The following is an 18813-nucleotide window of genomic DNA, read 5'->3' as shown; positions in this document are numbered from 1 at the left end:
TCAAATATTAACTGGGAGAAAATGACTCCTGCCCACAGGCATCTTGGTGAAGAATTTATTTGAAAATACTTTTCTGATAGAAAGTTCCAGACAGACATTTTCATGACACAATAACTTTGAAGTTGAGCAATGAAGTATGCTACCTTCAAATGAAACTAGAAGGGGTGACAGATTGGTAGAGCACGAATTTTGAAACTGAAACTGGCTGGGACATCAAGGTTAACGTTACCCTTTAACCTCTTTCTTTCCCCTTTGCCCCCTTTTCCTTTCCCAAGCAAAGTATGGAGTGATTGGGAAGTAGGCCCTTACATTTTCTTTAAGAAAGTGGTATAGTGCTAGTTCCCTGTGATTTGGGAGGGAAAATCTCATTTGATTCCTCACCTCAACAATTTCCTATGATGCCTGTTTCTGCGAGTGGTATTTATGAGTTCTTGTTTTTTAGACAATTGCCTTGGAAATGTATCTAATCAAATACTGATATAAAGAGGAGCCAGATGGGAAGGCTATGGAATGTTGAATTTGTCCTAAGTTGAGTTCCTGTTTATAGGAGGAGAGCCTGAGACCCTTTTTGCTAGTTTAGCTTTCTCCTTTGCTGAGTCTGCACATTTGAAATATTTTAGTGTTAGCCCGCTGTGACACACTGCCTGTCCAGCAGCTTAATTGATACTTAAGCAAGTTCACAATATGTCCTTCATATAATTAAACACTGGGGCTATGCACAAAAGGATATGTTTTTAATGCATCAGTTATGGAGACATTTTATCATCAGCCCCTTATTTCCACTGTCTTAATACAGCAGAGTAAAATATGATACTTGGGTATCATTATGCTTTGCCCTTTTCTACTTCCAAACCTGTTGGATCCTCTCTGGAAAGGGAGTCTTATGACCTACAGTCAAACAAGCTAGGTCAGATAATTTCCTTATGGCCAGCTTTTACCCAGAAAAGCAGAGGAAAAATCAGAGTGATATTTTTAGGTTTAATGACTGACTTTGGAAAAAAGGGGTTCTGATTTCTATGACACGCCTTGAGGAAGAGGGATTCTAGTTTTTATGGCTATCCTAGGGGGAGAATGGGACTGAGAGACTGGCAGTTAGGGGAAGGTCAGAGAAAAACTTTTGCTTCTGACGCTTTCATTTTGGGGCATTGTTTTCTGAGCCTTCAGCATAGTCATCTATGTTTGACAGGTCTGCTCCATTTCAGCTGCTGGGAATATTCTCAGCAAACACTTACCCAGTGTGTTCAGCAGCAATCAGGCTGTTGGTGATAATGTAGAAGTTTATTAGAACATGAAGAGAGGAATTACCTACAAGTAATTCTGGAGAGCTGGCTACCAGGAGCCAAATGCCTCATAGGCAGAAATTCATTGAATAGCATGCATTTATTATATGTTGCCAGCAGTTTAAGCATTTGAGCTCAAACCTCCTATTAGACCCTCCCCAGCATGCGGGCCACCCACCAGTTACAAGGCATGATGACACGACAGATGACCCGTCCTCCTTGGTAGCAGTATGGATATGGGTAGTAACCTAGTAAAGGTTCACAGACGCGGCGGCAGTAGCGGTTGCCTCGACGGCAGTAAATACAACAATAACCTCTCTCATCCAGCATGGGATCAAATTCTATTCCATTTTCAGTCTGAAAGAAGAAGAAGCCAGTGTTGGGGGTGGGAGAGGAAGGTTCACTAGCAAGAGTTCTCACCAAGCAGGAGAGAACTAGAAGACTGTATGAGTTGGGGGCTTGTGAGAAATTAAGCTCCTTAGCCTGATCATGGAGATACATCTACAGAGATTGAGATTGATTTTGAATGAGCCTCCCGGAGATTTCAAGTTGCTTAAACATTTTTTTTTTTTTTGTTAAAGCCATGATCATCCTCCTTCCAACGATTGTGATCTGAGGGGTAGTAAGTTTTGTGAGGGCTCTTTTTTTCTCCTCTATCAAGAGTTTACATAAACATAACTCACATAGTCATTTATTGGAAGTTCTTCCTCACTTGCTTGTCTGGCGTGACGGGTCTTCTCTACCTTCACTTGAGGGACCACCCACTGTTCATTTTGTTCAATCCCTTTTTTTTCGTTGGCAGGAAAGTGAAGATCTTCTCCATCCTCCTCAAAGTCTTGTAACTCGGAAACTAAGATAATAAATGCAAAGTTGTGATGCAACTGCTTTGCAAATGTTCCTGAAAGAAGTGCTTGGGGGAATAGCAGCTGGGGATAGAGATATTCATTGTGTCTTTAAACTGGCATCATTTAGACATGGACCACTTTTCCAAGCTCCTTCAGTTGATATTTTAGAGTAGTTTCCAAAACAAGCCTGATCATTTCTACATACACAAACTTCTTTGCTTCTTTGGCATCAAACATTTACTGCTTTGCCTTACCAGCATACTAAATTAAAAACTGAGAACAAGGGACTTCTGTATCTCCTACAGTGATGATTTTACCCATGGTAGATGCTCAATAAATATTTCTCGGTTGCCTGAATTGATTTGACATCCTCTGTCCTCCCACTTTCCTTATGTTTCTTGTCTTAAAATTTTTTTAAAAAACTTTCTGTTTAGAAGTAATCTTAGATTATGGAAGAGTTGCAGAAATAGTACAGAGTTCACATATTCTTCACCCAGTTTCTCCTAATGTTATCTTACATAACCATGGTACAATGATAAAAAATCAGAAGTTAGCATTGGTGCAATGTTACTAACTAAACTACAGACTTTATTCAGATTTCATTAGTATTTTTACTAATGTTCTTTTTCTGTTCCAGTATCCAGTCCAGGATACCACACTGCATTTAGTCACCTTTTTTATATCTCTAAAGAGTACCCACAGATGCTTACATTGGTGAGAATAACCTCTCTTGGGTAATAGAGTAATCTATGCTGTGCAGAATGAGGGAGGCCAAATTGCATGTTAGCTAAACAGACTAAGACATCCGGGGGCCTTTACCTTTTCTATGGGCTGACTGGAAGTTGAGGGCTGGACTCTTCTACTCTGGACGTCTAGCCCTCAACTACTTTTATAGTAATTCCTAAAAGAGCGACAAAGAAATTTGTATTGCAGTGATTGTCTTATTTTCTAAGGAAAATGCCACCATTTGACATAGGGAATCCTTCTTGACAGCAGAGTATTGTTTTTGCCCTTCTCTCCTCTATTCTTGGGTTGGACCCACAGTGGTTTGAGCAACGGTCTGGTATAACGACTGCAATGAATATAGATGTGCAAAGAAAGATAGATTAGTTTTTTGCTATCACTAGTCACATTAGGATGGTGTTACCTTTGCTGGGATATTTAAAAGCCTGTCAACATTAATTTTTCTGATTTATAACTTGGCTGTGAAAAATTCCCTCCTCACTGGCAGTCAGCATATATAGACTCATCCAAGAAGGTATAAACCAATCATTTGTTTTCCTAGAAACGTAGCCTCTAAATGCTGGGAATGTTAACCTGTTACTGTCTTAGAAAATAGGAGGAGGATGAGGGTAAGGATGTCATACCTGATATTAGAGTGGGATTGATCCAATACATGGTCACGTTGTCACAAATCTCCAGAATTTTGGAATTTTTAAGAAAATCTCGGTTTTCAATAGGCTTTTCTGCTGGGACCCAAATCACTGACTGTTCAAAAAAAGTTGTGGTAATTTCTTCATTCTGAAAGAAGAAAGTAGCTTAGGGTGGGGATTGGCAGAGAAATTAATAGAACAAGTGAGACATTATGGGATGCTGGAAAACAACATATTTTGAGTGTGAGTAACAATTTTAATCCTAGTGCTGCTGGTGAACTAGCTCTGTGCCTTGCATTCAGTGGGTGTTGGGGGAGTTAACAACTGATCCTTCCTCCATCCTGGGTCTAACAGCAAGGCTGCTTACTAAACTAGGAGCCTTCTCTGTTACCATTTCACTCAAAGTCAGAAAGGCGCTTCATTATTTTCAGCATGTCCTGGGTCTGTGTATGTTTTAACTTGAGCTTCTGGAACCCTGAGTGATTTACATTTGTTTTCTTTTTTATAAATACATTTTGTTAGCCTGCCTTATTTAGGCTTGCATCTTGGGTGGCAAGCAGGATTTGATCTGGAGCTGAAAAAACTCCTATAATCCAAACTCGTGAGATCAATTCAATAACAATGGGATCTAATATTTGGGTTTTACAAGATTTGCCTGTTGATGGTAGCCAGTTATCATACAAAAGATGTCTTTTTATGTTTTAAAGTGAGGTCTCCAGTTTTTGACTTCACTGGCCTTCCTACTATTGCATTCCTTTCATTGTAGATGCTTAGAGTTTATCTCACAGAGCGTTTTTGCTTAAGCAGCTTTTTGTATACTGTGAAGGACGCCACTTTCTCTTCAGTTTCTAGTATTGAGGTAATTGTGTTGTATACCTAGTTCTTACTAATTTCTCCCGGAATCATTTACAATTCTAAAGTCTTAGCACCTTTGTCCTTGAGTCTGTAACGACCTTGAGATGCATTGAAAGGAATTGTATAAAATGAGGTTGGTATGCTGACTAGCTTTGTTAGCAAAATCAGGGCTATTTATATACCTGCTCTGCATGTTTAAAATACACATGCCATGGATACAGTGTGAAGGGAAGTACAGAAGAGGGTTTTGTCATTCAGGACCACAAATTTGTCTCATTAAAAGAAAATCTGTGGTGTGTATATAAAAAATAAGATTTACTTGAAGCTACAATATTCTTACTATCATGAAATGAATATTTGTGTTATTTAAAATATTTGGTGAAATTAACTGAAGACTAAATTAGGGCCAAAATGAGACATTATGAGCCTTTTCCTTTATTTTTTATTTGTTTATTTATTTTTTGACACTGAGTCTCGCTCTGTCGCCCAGGCTGGAGTGCAGTGGCGCGAACTCGGCTGACTGAAACCTCCACCTCCCGGGTTCAAGCGATCCTCCCACCTCATCCTTTTCAGTAGCTGGGATTACACGCACGCGCCATCATGCCTGGCTAATTTTGTTTTGTTTTAGTAGAGATGGGTTTTCACCATGTTGACCAGAGTGGTCTCGAACTCCTGACCTCAAGTAATCCCCCTCTTCAGCCTCCCAAAGTGCTGGGATTATAGGTGTGAGCCACCGTGCCCAGCCCCCTTTGCCTTAATCTTTCAGAAAAATAAATCCTATTATATCACTTCAGGTTCTCATTGCTGGCTGGCCTACTCAAATGCTTACATTATTTTCTGAACGTAATTAGCATATGTTATTGTGTATAGTAGCTTTTTAATCCTATTGATTTTCCTTTTATCTTACCTTTGCCTACTGTAGTCATTCCTAATATCCTGAACGTTGATCTATTCCTCAGATGCATCTAACTCATGCTTACTTTAAAAAAAAAAAAAAAAGTCTCCAAACTCTGTCACTACCATAGACCTTGGGAGCAGAGCATCATCTTTGGGAGAACGTTCTTTGTTTTCTTGGAAATTCTAGTAACAAGGGTCTGTAACTTCTCTGGCCCGGAGGAGACCAGTAGCATGAAAGAGTAAAATGGGAGCCAATGACAGCTCTAAGACTTGGGTAAGGGAAGGAAAAATAGTCCTCCCCACCCACTACCCCCAAATAAAGAAAAAATAAAGGAAAAGAAATGGGTTAGTGAGAATCAAGATGGAGGGAGCTGGGTGGGAGAAAAGTGAAAAAGAACAGGGAGAGAGAGAAGAAAGAAAGAGGTTTTTATAGTTTGTAGAAAGATCACTCTGCCATGGCCGGGCGCGGTGGGTCACGCCTGTAATCCCAGCCTTTGGGAGGCCTAGGCGGGCGGATCACGAGGTCAGGAGATTGAGACCATCCTGGCTATGGTGAAACTCCGTCTCTACTAAAATACAAAAAAAGAAAAGAAAAAAAAATGGCGGGTGCCTGTAGTCCCAGCTACTCAGGAGGCTGAGGCAGGAGAATGGCATGAACCCAGGAGGCGGAGCTTGCTGTGAGCTGAGATTGCCCCACTGCACTCCAGCCTGGGTGACAGTGTGAGACTCCGTCTCAAAAAATAAATAAATAAATAACTAAATAAATAAATAAATAAAGAAGGATCACTCTGATATTGCCATAATTCCACTTTAGATTTTCCAGCTAAGCAGTAAACTAAACCAATGCTTGTTTTTTTCTTGCTATAGTGGGGATATGTTGTCACAATATGACCTTAACTGAGGTCCCCCTTCTCCCACTAATAAAACCATACTGTAATTATAGACAAAATAACAGGAAACAATAAAGAGCCTCAGGGACCTTACAGATAGTTGTATTATAGGCAATAACATCCATCTCCCATTAGGTTTTCAGGGGCCATTCAGTGATTGCACCAGCACCTTAGGTTGCCTTACTTTGGCCTAGCAGGGTGTTTTTAGAGAGTTTGTATCACATTTCAGTGTTCACCTTCTTTGCTTTTGCCTTTCCTAGTGAGGTTAAATGTGAATTATTGGCCGGGCGCCGTGGCTCAAGCCTGTAATCCCAGCACTTTGGGAGGCTGAGACGGGCGGATCACGAGGTCAGGAGATCGAGACCATCCTGGCTCACACGGTGAAACCCCGTCTCTACTAAAAAAAAAAAAATACAAAAAACTAGCCGGGCGAGGTGGCGGGCGCCTGTAGTCCCAGCTACTCGGAAGGCTGAGGCAGGAGAATGGCGTAAACCTGGGAGGCGGAGCTTGCAGTGAGCTGAGATCCGGCCACTGCACTCCAGCCTGGGTGACACAGCAAGACTCCGTCTCAAAAAATAAAAATAAAAGTGAATTATTCCATTAGCAGCCCAGCATAAAATGGTAAGGTGAATGAACCACAATCTTTAAAATAGGTGAATACTGAAGTGTGACAAAAGTGGCAAGAACCCCAGGTGGCTTTGGAACTTTCTTTTTAAAAAATGCTTTATCTGAGGCAAGATTTTGTTTCTCTGGCTCATCCCTCTTACTAGAAATCTTTGGCTTCAGAGAAAATCAACATAATGTTAATGGGTGCCCTGGTATAAAAGTATAGCATTGCACCTAAAATTATGCAATTCAGTTTTTTGAAAGGCCTAAGTTCAAGACCCCAGTCTGCTACTCACTAGCTGTGTGACCTTGAGCAAGTCACTTTTTGGCTCTGAGTTCGAGTTTCCTGATCTGAAAATGATGATAATAATAGCACCTATCTATAAGGTTGTCGGAGAATCAAAGAAAAGTGAAGCATTTAGTACAATGTTTGGCACATAGGTAGCATCCAATAAATGATGCCTTTTGCCACCACAATTATTCTTCTTACATACCTCGTCTATTTCCTCTTCTGGTTCAGAAAATTCAGGAATCACTTTAATCTGAGTTTTGATAAAACATTTTTGAAGACCCACGAAGTAGATGCCAGTGTATCCCTATGAAACAGACAAAACAACAATAAAGCTTCCCAAAAGACCCACTATTAGTAAGTTCCATGATCTGTTGGGGTACCAGACTAGCAAAATTTGAATTCATAATGGAATGCTAGCCTCCTCTAGGTTTCCATTTGAATTCAAATTTTAGATGGAGGCTATTTTTAACTTGACTCAACTGCTCTAATATTTTAAGTGGAAAGCCTTAGGGGGAAAACATCCAACTTACGTTTTTAAAGTCGTGTACTTCCAATGTTTCATCAGTGCCATTTCCGCTTCTGAATATTTCAGTTCTGGTCACAGGATCAATTTCCATGTAAATCTTCTTCTTCTCTCCATTGCTGTAGAAAGTGTGCTCCATGTCATAGGTCTGGGAGAACAGAGGAAAACAATCTCTAAGATATTCAGTGTGGGTCAGGAGATGGAGATCATCCTGGCTAACACGGTGAAACCCCGTCTCTACTAAAAATACAAAAAAATTAGTCGGGCGTGGTGGCAGGCGCCTATAGTCCCAGCTACTCGGGAGGCTGAAGCAGGAGAATGGCGTGAACCTGGGAGGCGTAGCTTGCAGTGAGCCGAGATCTTGCCACTGCACTCCAGCCTGGGCGACTGAGCAAGACTCCATCTCAAAAAAAAAAAGGATACTCAGTGTGTCCCTAAAGTGAGGTGCTTTTTGGTGCTGCAGCTGATATGGAGATCACTTCAGAGCTGGTATTTTGAATTCAAGCCAAGCTGCTGAACTAATTACTAAGAATTCCAACAGTTTTCTTGGCAGCCTTGGCTAAATAGCAAATGATAGTTTGCAAACCAGCCTATAAAGTATTTTCCCCTTGTGTTAAGCTGAGGGATCACCTAAAACCTATGCTGCTTCTTTAAGCTACCACTTCCCTTTCCAAGTGCTAAGTAATCACGCCCCCCAATCCCCCCACACTGCCCCTTCCCTCGCCCATGAAATTCATTAGGTCTGAGAAAGAGATTTGAATACACTTAAAATGGTTACGTATTGTTTGTCTCCTTATCTATCCAGGGCTTTAATATTGCCACAACAGCCTTGAGTCTATCCTTTTAGAATCTGAAGACTTTCTCCTTGCCAATATTAGTCCTACCCTGCTCTGTTTGCTTCCTTTTGCACCTTAAACTCCAGGAAACATTTATACCTTTCCTTAGTCTTCTCTTTATAGGGCAACCAACCTCACCCAGTTTGTTCCTGGGTTCTGTTTCCCAAGCCATATTCAGTTGTTTTCAAGTTCTGCAGATTCTTTTGTGTATATGGAATTAAGCCAACTGAGCCAAGTGTCCTGCATTAAGTAACGTGGAGCCTCCCAAGAAGAAAGGCTGCTCATCAGGTCTTTCTTGAGTGGCTAAAACAAAACCCCAGATTTTCTCCTGTGCTCTAAAAGAGGCAATTGTATTTCTAAAGACCAAGAGGACCAGTCCCATATGGTACTGCAGTTTAGGAGTAAGCCCTTATCTTATAATTTTAGGGCATATTTATAGGTAGAAGCAAATAAGCGTAAAGGAATTTGTTATCTGTCACAAACCAGGCCAGACCTGATGATGCCTTTTGGAAGTCTATCTTATCTCTGTCATTAGGAGACCTTTGTTTATCAAGTTTCTTCATATTCATTTTTCCTTATGAAAAAAAATTTGGAAAACTAAAAGCCTTAAAAAGCAAGTCTTCAGAGCCCACATTGCTTTCTAATGATACGGTTCCCAGTGGCAGCCTTGTAGAGAACTTACACCAGGTTGGGTCGTTTTTTAGTGTCTGCTGATGCCATTGACTGAATGTTAGTTTAACCTGGTCAAATATTCACCAACTCAACTAGAGAAAAACAAATTGAAACCATTTGTAGAAGCAAGTATTACTTCAAGGGTGGGAAGTCTAATGTAGCTGCTGAAGAGAAAATCAAGAGTCAATGTCATTTACCCCTTGGTAGCTCTACAGTGCCTTGGACATGGTTGGAACCTAAGTATTTGTTGAATAAATTTTCCCCACCAATGGCACATCCTTATCTTCCTAAAGAGAGATTTTTGAGTATTGGCAAGGTCTTTTAAAAAAATCATTTTAAAAGTGAAAGAAAAACAATACTTAGAACTCTCCAGCAACTGCAGAGTTAACTCAGGAAGTCTGGCCTGGTTTGTGATAGTTAGCAAATTCCTTTAGGTTTGTTATTTGCTTCTAGCAATAAATATGTCCTTAGTTCCAGCTCTGCAGCCAGCTTGAGAAGAGAAACGTCTACCTATGGCAACAAATTGAGCTCTCAGTCTGTCTGACTTAAGTAGAGGAGAGAGGCATCCACTTCAGATCCAGTCTTGTCAGCTCTCCCAACGGGGGAATTTTGTTAGAAATACTATCCATTTTTGAGACAAATGTTGATGCCACTAGCCATTGGGGGCTGGGGTGGGGTGTTTATTTCATCAGTAGCACCACTGATGGATTATTGTATGGAAAAATGAGGTTAGAGACTAGGGGATGCTGGAACACTGCCTAACTGGGCGAAAGAAAAAATACAGGCTGTATTTTCAATCACTGGTAGAAGACTATGGAACCTACTGGTGACATTTAGAATTTCAGTGTGTTTCTGTGGAATGAGTTTTCCTGCACTGTTGGCAATACACTTTACTTGGACACCTTGCTAGATGAAAACTATTGGAAACTGCCAAGCTCAGCAGATCTTGATTATTTTCAACATTCCTGCAAAGAGTTTTTTTTTTTGGTAGGAGAGAAGGGGTCCATTCTGATTGTGCTCATTAACTTGTTGACTTTATGTTAGTAATGATAAGTTACTAAATAGAGTGGGAACAGAATGACTTCGTTTATGTGTGACTCCTTGGTAGGGGGTAGGAGTGGGAAGCTATATATTTACCCAGACAGAATTTCACTATCAAGGTGTCCTTTTGGAACAGACCATTCTTCGTCTAGGAAGATGATGCTGGTGGCCCACTTTGGACTGTTTGGAGATGGGTATGAGCAAATCCAGACACACTGTCTCGCCTGGGTCCCTGTGGAGCACATTGCTTGGGTAATGGCTATGCAAGCTTCACTGGCCCATATGAAGACTGAGCTCATGCCTTTGGCATCACAAGTACTTTGCTCTCTACTAAGCTTCCTGGCTCAGGGGTTGAAGGTCTTTCTGGAGATGAAAGAATACATGGCTTTGTCCTCTCCAGGAGCAAGCTAAAACAGAGACAGGATGACTGGCCTGAAGAGAGGTGTGAGTGGGCTACAAGTAGCTCATCTCAGCTGCCTCCAACTCAGCTTTATTCCAGGAAGGATAAGGCAAGGACAGAATATGATGAGAAGTACACCCCTGCCCCACTGGCAAATAGAGTTAATTTTTGGTGCTTCTAGCTTTCCTTTTCTGTCCTATTTTCATATTCATTCTATACCCTCATAGCCCTTCCCCCTTCTCTTCCCATCTCTGTCTGTCCCTTTGTCTCCTGTCTAGACATCTAGGAATCTTGTGGTGCTTCAGGTACCTTATGACAAAGAAGAAATCAATCTGACCCATGATTTCACACTTAGATATTAGTGATGAATGTTTGTCTGTTTAAAAATTTGAGTGCAATACTTCACTCAGAGGAATGAAGTACTAATGGTCGATTTTATTACTTTATTACTTTGCCATTACTTTCGATGGCAAAAACCACAATTACTTTTGCACCAATCTAATAGGCACAGTGGCACGAGGAATGGGAGATATTTGGGGGCAAGGGCATCTTTCCAGCACCACTCAAATGGGCTCTTACTCCACCCACACATAAGGCTGGCCTTAACTATAAGAACTAGAACATTGGAATGGAACAAGGAAGCCAATGGAGTGGAATAGGAATCAGAAGTGAAATGAGACAGATATGTGATTAAGTCCAGGGAGTGAGAGGTGTAAGAAGACCACACTGACAAAACATGTAGAGGACACAACCCATTTTTCTTCCCTGCCCAGGAATTCTGTCTTCAGTCCAGTTAAATCCTCCATTCAGGCAGCAAATGAGCCCTAACATCCCTCTTTCACGGTTTTCCCTGTTTTCTTGCCTCTGTGGCAGTCCCTGAGATCAGAAAAGAAAGCTTTTTATAAAAAGTAAAGCTATCTCAGACCTCAGTGTGATGGGTCTGTTTTGGGGGCAAGAAGCTTTAGCCTGTCCTGACAGGGATTTGAGGGCATTTGGCTTAGGTTTGTTTTTTGAAGCCTGTGATTAATCTAGCTGCTCTTCACTCCATCTTCATCCCTTACTGTCTGTTTATGAGGTACACTCTCCAAAGGTGAAATACATGCTCAGAATAGCTGGCTAGCAGGTGTTAGGCTGGAAGGAAGGGAAGAGAATGCACTGTACCATATTATTATTAACCTAACTTGGGGGAATTAAAGGGCCTCTGGGTATTTCTTTACCAACACAGAGCAGACAGATTGTTCCTTATGCGAAGTTAGAGTTCTGCATCTTCAATCACCATTTGGCAATATGCAAAATATTGGCATAAGCAGTACAGACATTCTTTTTCAACAAGAAAAAGCTACTTCTTTTATCTACAGACTTGAGCTGGCCAGTAAGTTTTTCCCCTACCCATTATCCCCATCCCCGATTCTAAAATGCAGCTGAAGAATAGTGGAAAGAATCTTCAGACTAGCCTCTAGTTCTAACATTAACCCCACCACTTACAAGCTGTGTGATTTTGGGCAAGTCACTGAGTGTCTCTAGGGACTCAGTTCCTATTTTAATCCTTCACTCCTTTTCATCTGTAACGTTAGATAGTTAGCAAAGTCTGCCGAGATTTGCTCAGATCAACCTGTCAGGTTGATCATTGGACTACTCCTACTGCTACCATCTGTTGATCATCCAGGCTACTTCCTCTACAGCCCCAATTCCACTCCCAACCACTCCAGAACAGCTGTCTTTGAAGGCCTAGGCTCTTCATCCTGGTGTCATATAAGTTGTTCAGCAAATGCTGCCTTAGGAGAATGAAGAGACTGACTAAGAAGAACATGCCATCACAACCACAGCCTGGCTCCACATAATTGCTGGGAGCTGCCCTTGAGTAGCCCAGAGTAAGAGCTGGCCCAGTGAGAGTTGTACAAGGGTGGCCCTGGGTCTCACAATGCATTAGGAGGAAAATGAAGGGAGGTCTTTTTTTTTTTTTTTTTTTTTAAGAATGCCAACATGGCACCATCTGGTAAAGCTCAGTCTCCCTGTCAAAAAATATTCCAGTTACGTCTTCAACTTTTTCCTTGAGGGTATATTAATATTTCTCTAGACCCACATTTCACCCACCAGACTGTGGTGTAGGAAAGCCCAGAGGACCTGGGGAGGAAAGTTGTTTTCCTTGTGTGCCTAGAGAGGAGTGAAAAAAGTTAATATTGGGCTAATGCCCAATTGTGCGTGCCAAGAAATAGGCAGGCACAAAAAGTTGCAATCAGACTCATCAAGAAAGTGCTTCTTCTGAGCAAAGGATTTTCAGCCTAGAATGACAGTGGGCTCACAACGCTGTGGGAGACTGTTTTAATGATCACCTGCAAATGAGGTGTGGCAGGAGGGCAGAAAAACGCCCGCTTATCCCTACCACTCCTCATTGCTCTGGTAATATGTAGAAGTTGAAGGAACATCCTCACAAATCTGTTGATTGCTGTGTGGTCCTGATGGCTTTCAAACAACCCTAAAGTCACCAGGCAGCTCCTATGTAAGGCAATAAGGACCATCTTTTATTTATTAAATGTATGATTCTTCTGCCTCACTCCACAAAGGATTGGCAGGGATGGGCTACAAGGTCTGTGCTATGTTTCTAAACTGTTGGTTTAAAGGCTAGGATTTTTCTGATTTGTTTTCTTCATGTTGGATTAATTAGCTGAGGAGTTGGCTTCTGACTGTTTCCAGTAAAATGTGTAATACAGGGGGCTTTAAGCAAGAATGTTTCTTTGGCGATTCTGCTTCAGTGATCCCAGGGCAATCACTGCCTGGAAGGGAAGCCTCATTACGATGCTTTCTCAAAATTGCTGGGACTGAATAGGTCTCTTCTGCTTATTTAAGAAAGCTGAATAGAGAGCTGGATGGACCTGGCTTTCATTTAGCTCAGGTGGCTCCTATATGTGGCTGTGGGTCAGGGGCCTGGGACCTGTAAGAAAATGCAGCAGCTCACCCAGAGTTAGTCATCCTTGTTTCACTTTATTTCGATTTCTTTCTCTCTCTGGGGTGTGTGTGTGTGTCTGTGTGTGTGCACACCTGTGTGCACACACACCTGAGGTGTGTGAGGGGAGGAGGTCAAGCATGGCTTTTTCTCAATTTGGATACAGGAATCTGGATCTTTTGTACACACCAAAGCGGGAGTGAGGAGAAGGACTTACTGGCATGGAAATGTCAACACCAGATGTGGGATGTTAAATAAATACTGTTTATTATACACAGATGTTGAAAGGCAAAATAAAACGGAGGCGTGGTGGAGGCTAGGAGAGCAAACACTAAGAGCTTGGAGGAATTCCCAGGACAGCAAACAAATCACTGCCACCAGTAAGCACAGTTGCATACACAGCTCTCTCTACCAAGGGCCACAGAGTCCCCACAAGTCTCACAGACTTGTTAAGGAAAGCCCAAAGAGACTGGATTTTAATCTGCTAACTCTTGTTTCTTGCTAGGCCATACCATTAAGGAGAGAGTCTTTAATTTGTGTAAGATACCTGGATCCTTTTCCTGTGCAGCTCTTCCAAGACTAACCTGACTGCTAGTCTCTTCCCAGAATTCTTAAGTCTGCTCTAAGGCAGGCTTATTGACAGTCTCAGCCATTGGAAACATAGATGGTCTCCTCAGCTCTTTGTCTGGGACTTGAAGGTAGTAGTGGACTAAGTAAAACATCCACATTTCCAGCTGATTTCTTAGTTTTCAATGAACCAAACCTGGTCTTGTGAAGGCCAGGACTTAAATATCAAAGACAATAAATCATAACTCCCCACTGGAACGGAAAACCAACAACATTTGTTCATGGTAGAGAAACTTGCCCTAGGGGACACCTGTTGTCTTTATCTGGATTACTTCATAATAGCTTTGTTCATTTCTGAGAGTCTCTTTGCTGAAAGTGACATCCCAAAATGGATTACTTCAAAAGAGGTTTGATTTTTGATAAACTTTATTCAGCAGCATATCCCACCTCTTCTGTGCATGCACTGACCAAGTTTTACTTTTGGTTTGAGGTATCATAGGATTGCTCCTTATAATCATTAAAAACAGAACTAGAATGAGATGTAAAGGTGACATAATAGGGAAACAGAGGAGACCATGGACCTGCTAGTGAGTTTGACACTTTGCAATATAAATGCAAGGTCTCCACCTAGTCGTTTATAGCTGCACTGAGGCAAATAGCACTACAAGTTTATAAAAACACATACACTCTTTTGGAATAGCATTTGCAGTACCAACGACAACGATAAAACAAGAAAGGCCATCTGGCCCCTTATTTAGGCAAGCCTCTAAGGATGGTCAAAAGGACTAGCTATCCGCCATGCCCAGTTAAGTACATTGTGGCTATGGAGAACAAAAGGATTTATGGCCCTTTAACTCGTGTATAATTTTCAAGAGGATCCAAGATTCAACTTGTGGGGTGACATATCACCTTGGGAATTAGCTAAGTGGTACCAGAATTGTATTGGAATGCATTTTGGCACTCTTATTAATTTGCTGTTTTCTTCCTGATCTCTATTGCTTTACCCACCCTGCCGGCCTGAACACAGGTGGCTTCTCTAGAAAGACATTTGAACGGTAAGTAGTTCAGAAGCAAGGAGCAGTAAGGGGAGGAGGAGGGGATAGGGCTAACTATAGGCATTGGGTGATGCCTGAAATCCTTTCTGGAACAAGGTATAAATAAAAAGGCAAACAAAGTAGGCTGGCTTGCTCTCCCTCCTACTTAAACCTGATAAGATATCCTTTGGGACTAAATGAAAGTGGGTATGACAGCAGAGGTGGAGAACCCAAGGGTGGTTATGCCTTATATCTCTGTTTTCTTTCAGACACTTAGCCAGCTTATTTTCTACTTTTCCCCCTCTGCCTTTCTCTCCCCACTGACCCATATCTTTATCTCTGCTCCTATTGCTCCTTTGGCTCCTAATGGTCCATGCCAACCCATTTTCTTGTATCATCCTCTTTCCTGGATTTGTGCTTTTTCCTCCCTACACCTGTTACCAAATAGAAATGAGCATCTTATGACAACAAATTAACAACAGTAATAACAATAACTTCAGCAGCAATCCACACACCAACAGAAAAACATGGCAAAGCCAGAAAACTATCTTCACAACTTGTAGTTTGTATATTTGTTGATTATCTTTCAAATGGAAATTGTGAACATGAAGGGATTATGGTTTTATTTGGGACTATGGTTTTATTTATTTATTGTATATCTAAACTTGCCCATTGCATATGAGCCCAGGAGTAACAATAACACTAAGGTACAGAAATACAAACTACAGTGGCTAGCCAAGCTTCACCAAATGACCCCCATATCAGAAGCTTTCTGAGTTATCTGTGATTAATGACTTGGGGTCGCATGCTTCTACCTTGTGGCATTACTGTCTCCGTGGGACAGTGATGATTGCAGCTGGCAAGGAGCTGAAAAGCTCTGTTTTTTTTTTTTAAGTCATAAATAAATGTGAATTCAGGTATGAGAATTGCTCCTCCTGAAAAGCAGCTTGCTGCCTGTTCTCACTGCAGATGCATTAAGTCAGAAACATAATCCCTGAAAATCCTTTGCTGCCACTTTGGGTGGTTTCTCCTTATGTGGTGGTCTAATTACTTTTCCATCAGTTTCTGCCCAGATAATTGAAAGAAAGATGGAAAGTATTTTTTTCTTAAAGTAAAAACTTTGCTCCTAGGAGGAGTCTTAACTCCTCAAATACAAGCATTATAGAAGAATGGGTAATTCTACACCCTATCATTACTAACCAAAATACAGAAAACAAGTTTTTTTCCCCTTACCAAAATAATTAGGCAAATGAAGGAGAGAAAAATCTTGATTCAGTTTTTCACACCACCAGAAAATAAACACAAAAGAGACTTCACGATTTTCATTTTCAGAGTAATTTATATGCCTACTAATTAAATTCAATCAAACTCAGAACAGAAGCATCAGATTATGATGTGTATTTACTTACTTTTTTGGGTACCTCCGGCCAGAAGTGCTTGCTCCCCCAAAACAGGACAATTAGAGTTAGGGCCAGGATACCAAACACCAGTCCACAAATCTTAAGTGATTTACATATTTTCTTGGATTTAAAAGCTTCTGCCTAACCAAAGAACAAAGAGAATAAAACAATACATAATAAACCTCAATAAGCAAGCCATAATTCAAAGTCACCTTTGATTCCACTTTCTAATGTTCACTTTGCAATATGATAAATCTGTGAAACCATGCTTCTGCTCAAAAGGGAAAAAATATGAATCAACTTACATTTAGAATGTGACAGTCTTCACAATTCTCTGGAGGATTCTTTGCCATGGTCTCTCAGCACACAGTACTCTTTCCCTGCTTTGAGAGGACTGAGAGACCACTGCTGAGGTGGAGTTGCAAGTGAGTCGGCTAACAGATGCCAGAGGAGAAGCTGAATTTATATGGCTCAAATATGTCATACCAGAGCCTGAGGGAGCCCAGGGGACTCCTGTGCTGCGATTTGTTACATAGATATACCCATATATGTATATAACTTCTGTGCACAGAATTCCATCCAGAATGGCAAAGACAGAAGGTTATAATGAAAACTATTGTCCTGGGGGTTGGGTTGGAAGGGGACCAAACCTAGGACACATTGAAATGATTTTTCACTATGAACTTAAAATATCAGTGGCAATACATGCTGCACACTCCAGAAATAAGCAAACAAAACAAAGAAGGGAACGAAGTCCTATTTTCGATTCCATTTGATTCAGCAAATATTTATTGCAGGGATATTAAATGTCAGGCACTGTGCTTGGTGTTTGAGATTCAGAAACGAAAAGATATTGCCTCCTTCACTAAGTTAAAGCTCTTTAAATGCTGCTATCAATATGTACTTAACTAATTATAATGAAAACAGGATAAAATAAAGACTAATTCTAAGCTCTCTCTCTTCATATTCTGTCTCTGATTTTTCTCCTTTCTTGAGTCCTCTTCCTCAGTCTGCTTTTTAATGTTTACATGCCTTATGGTTCTTTTCTTGATGATCATTCTCACTTTACACAGACTTCTTAGATTATATCATTCATTCCTACAGCTGAAAATATCACCTACATATCAATGATTTCCACATCTGTACCTGTAACCCAGTTCTATCTTTTAATTTCAAGGCCATTTGAACATCTCCACCTGGATAGACCTCAGGAATCTCAAGCTCAACATGTTCTATATCAAAGTCTTCTTTCAACACCTTCTCCTAACCTACTTTTCCCCTCATATTCCCTATCTTAGTTGGTGGCTATATTAGTTTGCTAGGGCTGCCATAACAAAATACCACAGACTGAGTAGCTTAAATGGCAGAAATTTATATTCTTACTGCTCTGGAGGCTAGAAGTCCAAGATCAAGGTGTTATCAGGGTTGGTTTCTTCTGAGGCCTCTCTCCTTGGCTTGTAGATGACCATCTCCACATTCACATGACATGCTCCCTCTATGTATGCCTGTATCCTAATCTCCTTTAATTATAAGAACATCAGTTACATTGGATAAGGGCCCATCCGTATGACCTCATTTAACCTTAATTACCTCATTAAAAACCCTATTGCCAAATACAGTCAAATATGGAAATACTGGGGGCTAGGGTATCAACATATGAATTTTGAGGGGACATAACTCAGCTTATAACAGTGGAATTGTCACGCACCCAGTCTTTGAAACCAAAAATCTGAGGTTTTGTCTCTTTTTCACATTCCCTTTATCCAATGAATCACTAGATCCTATCTATTCCAATCAATCACTAGATCCTATCTGTTCTAAATTTTTATGTCTCTGAAAGCTGTTCTTTCCTCCCTATGCTCAGTGCTAACACCCCAGTTTAGTTTGTCATCCTTTCTGACAAGTCTCACATCCATACCTTTTACCCAGGCTGTTCTCTTGGAGCTCTACACCCATATGTCCATCTAACCTGCTAGACATCTCCAATACCCAACAGACACCTCAAATTCCATATGTCCCAAACTGGCTTAATTATCTCTCCTTTCAAACATACTCTTTTTTTTTTTTTTTTTTTTTTTTTTTGGTATTACCTCTCTCACTAAATGACACAATAATCAGTCTCTAGAATAGAAACCTCCAAATGATCCTTGATTTCTTCCTGTCTTGTTCATCCCCATGGCTAATCAACTATTAAGTCTAGTTAATTCTGCCTCTGAATTAGCTCTGCAATCCTATTCTCTCCATTGTCAATCACCACTGTTTAAGTTGGGGTTCTCAGTTACTTTTACTATTGCAATAGAATTCTGTTTTCCTTGTCTCTCATACATTGTCTTCAAGATGATCTTTCTAAGACTCAAA

General features: G+C 40.8%; 1 protein-coding gene across 1 annotated transcript; it reads right to left on the bottom strand.

The window, feature by feature from the left end:
- Window positions 1-1259: 1259 nt before the first annotated feature.
- TNMD (tenomodulin) lies at window positions 1260-17034 on the bottom strand. Its single transcript, XM_025372973.1, has 7 exons — window positions 16761-17034; window positions 16465-16596; window positions 7569-7709; window positions 7241-7342; window positions 3493-3646; window positions 1964-2130; window positions 1260-1637 (listed from the first exon to the last, which is right to left on the bottom strand). Exons 1-7 carry the CDS (start codon window positions 16806-16808, stop codon window positions 1428-1430), a joined length of 954 nt encoding a protein of 317 aa, XP_025228758.1. The 5' UTR covers window positions 16809-17034; the 3' UTR covers window positions 1260-1427.
- Between the last annotated feature and the right edge of the window lie 1779 nt (window positions 17035-18813).

Source organism: Theropithecus gelada, chromosome X (genome assembly GCF_003255815.1).
Source record: "Theropithecus gelada isolate Dixy chromosome X, Tgel_1.0, whole genome shotgun sequence".
NCBI classification, from domain to species: Eukaryota; Metazoa; Chordata; class Mammalia; order Primates; family Cercopithecidae; genus Theropithecus; species Theropithecus gelada.
This window is presented reverse-complemented; position numbering and strand designations above follow the sequence as displayed.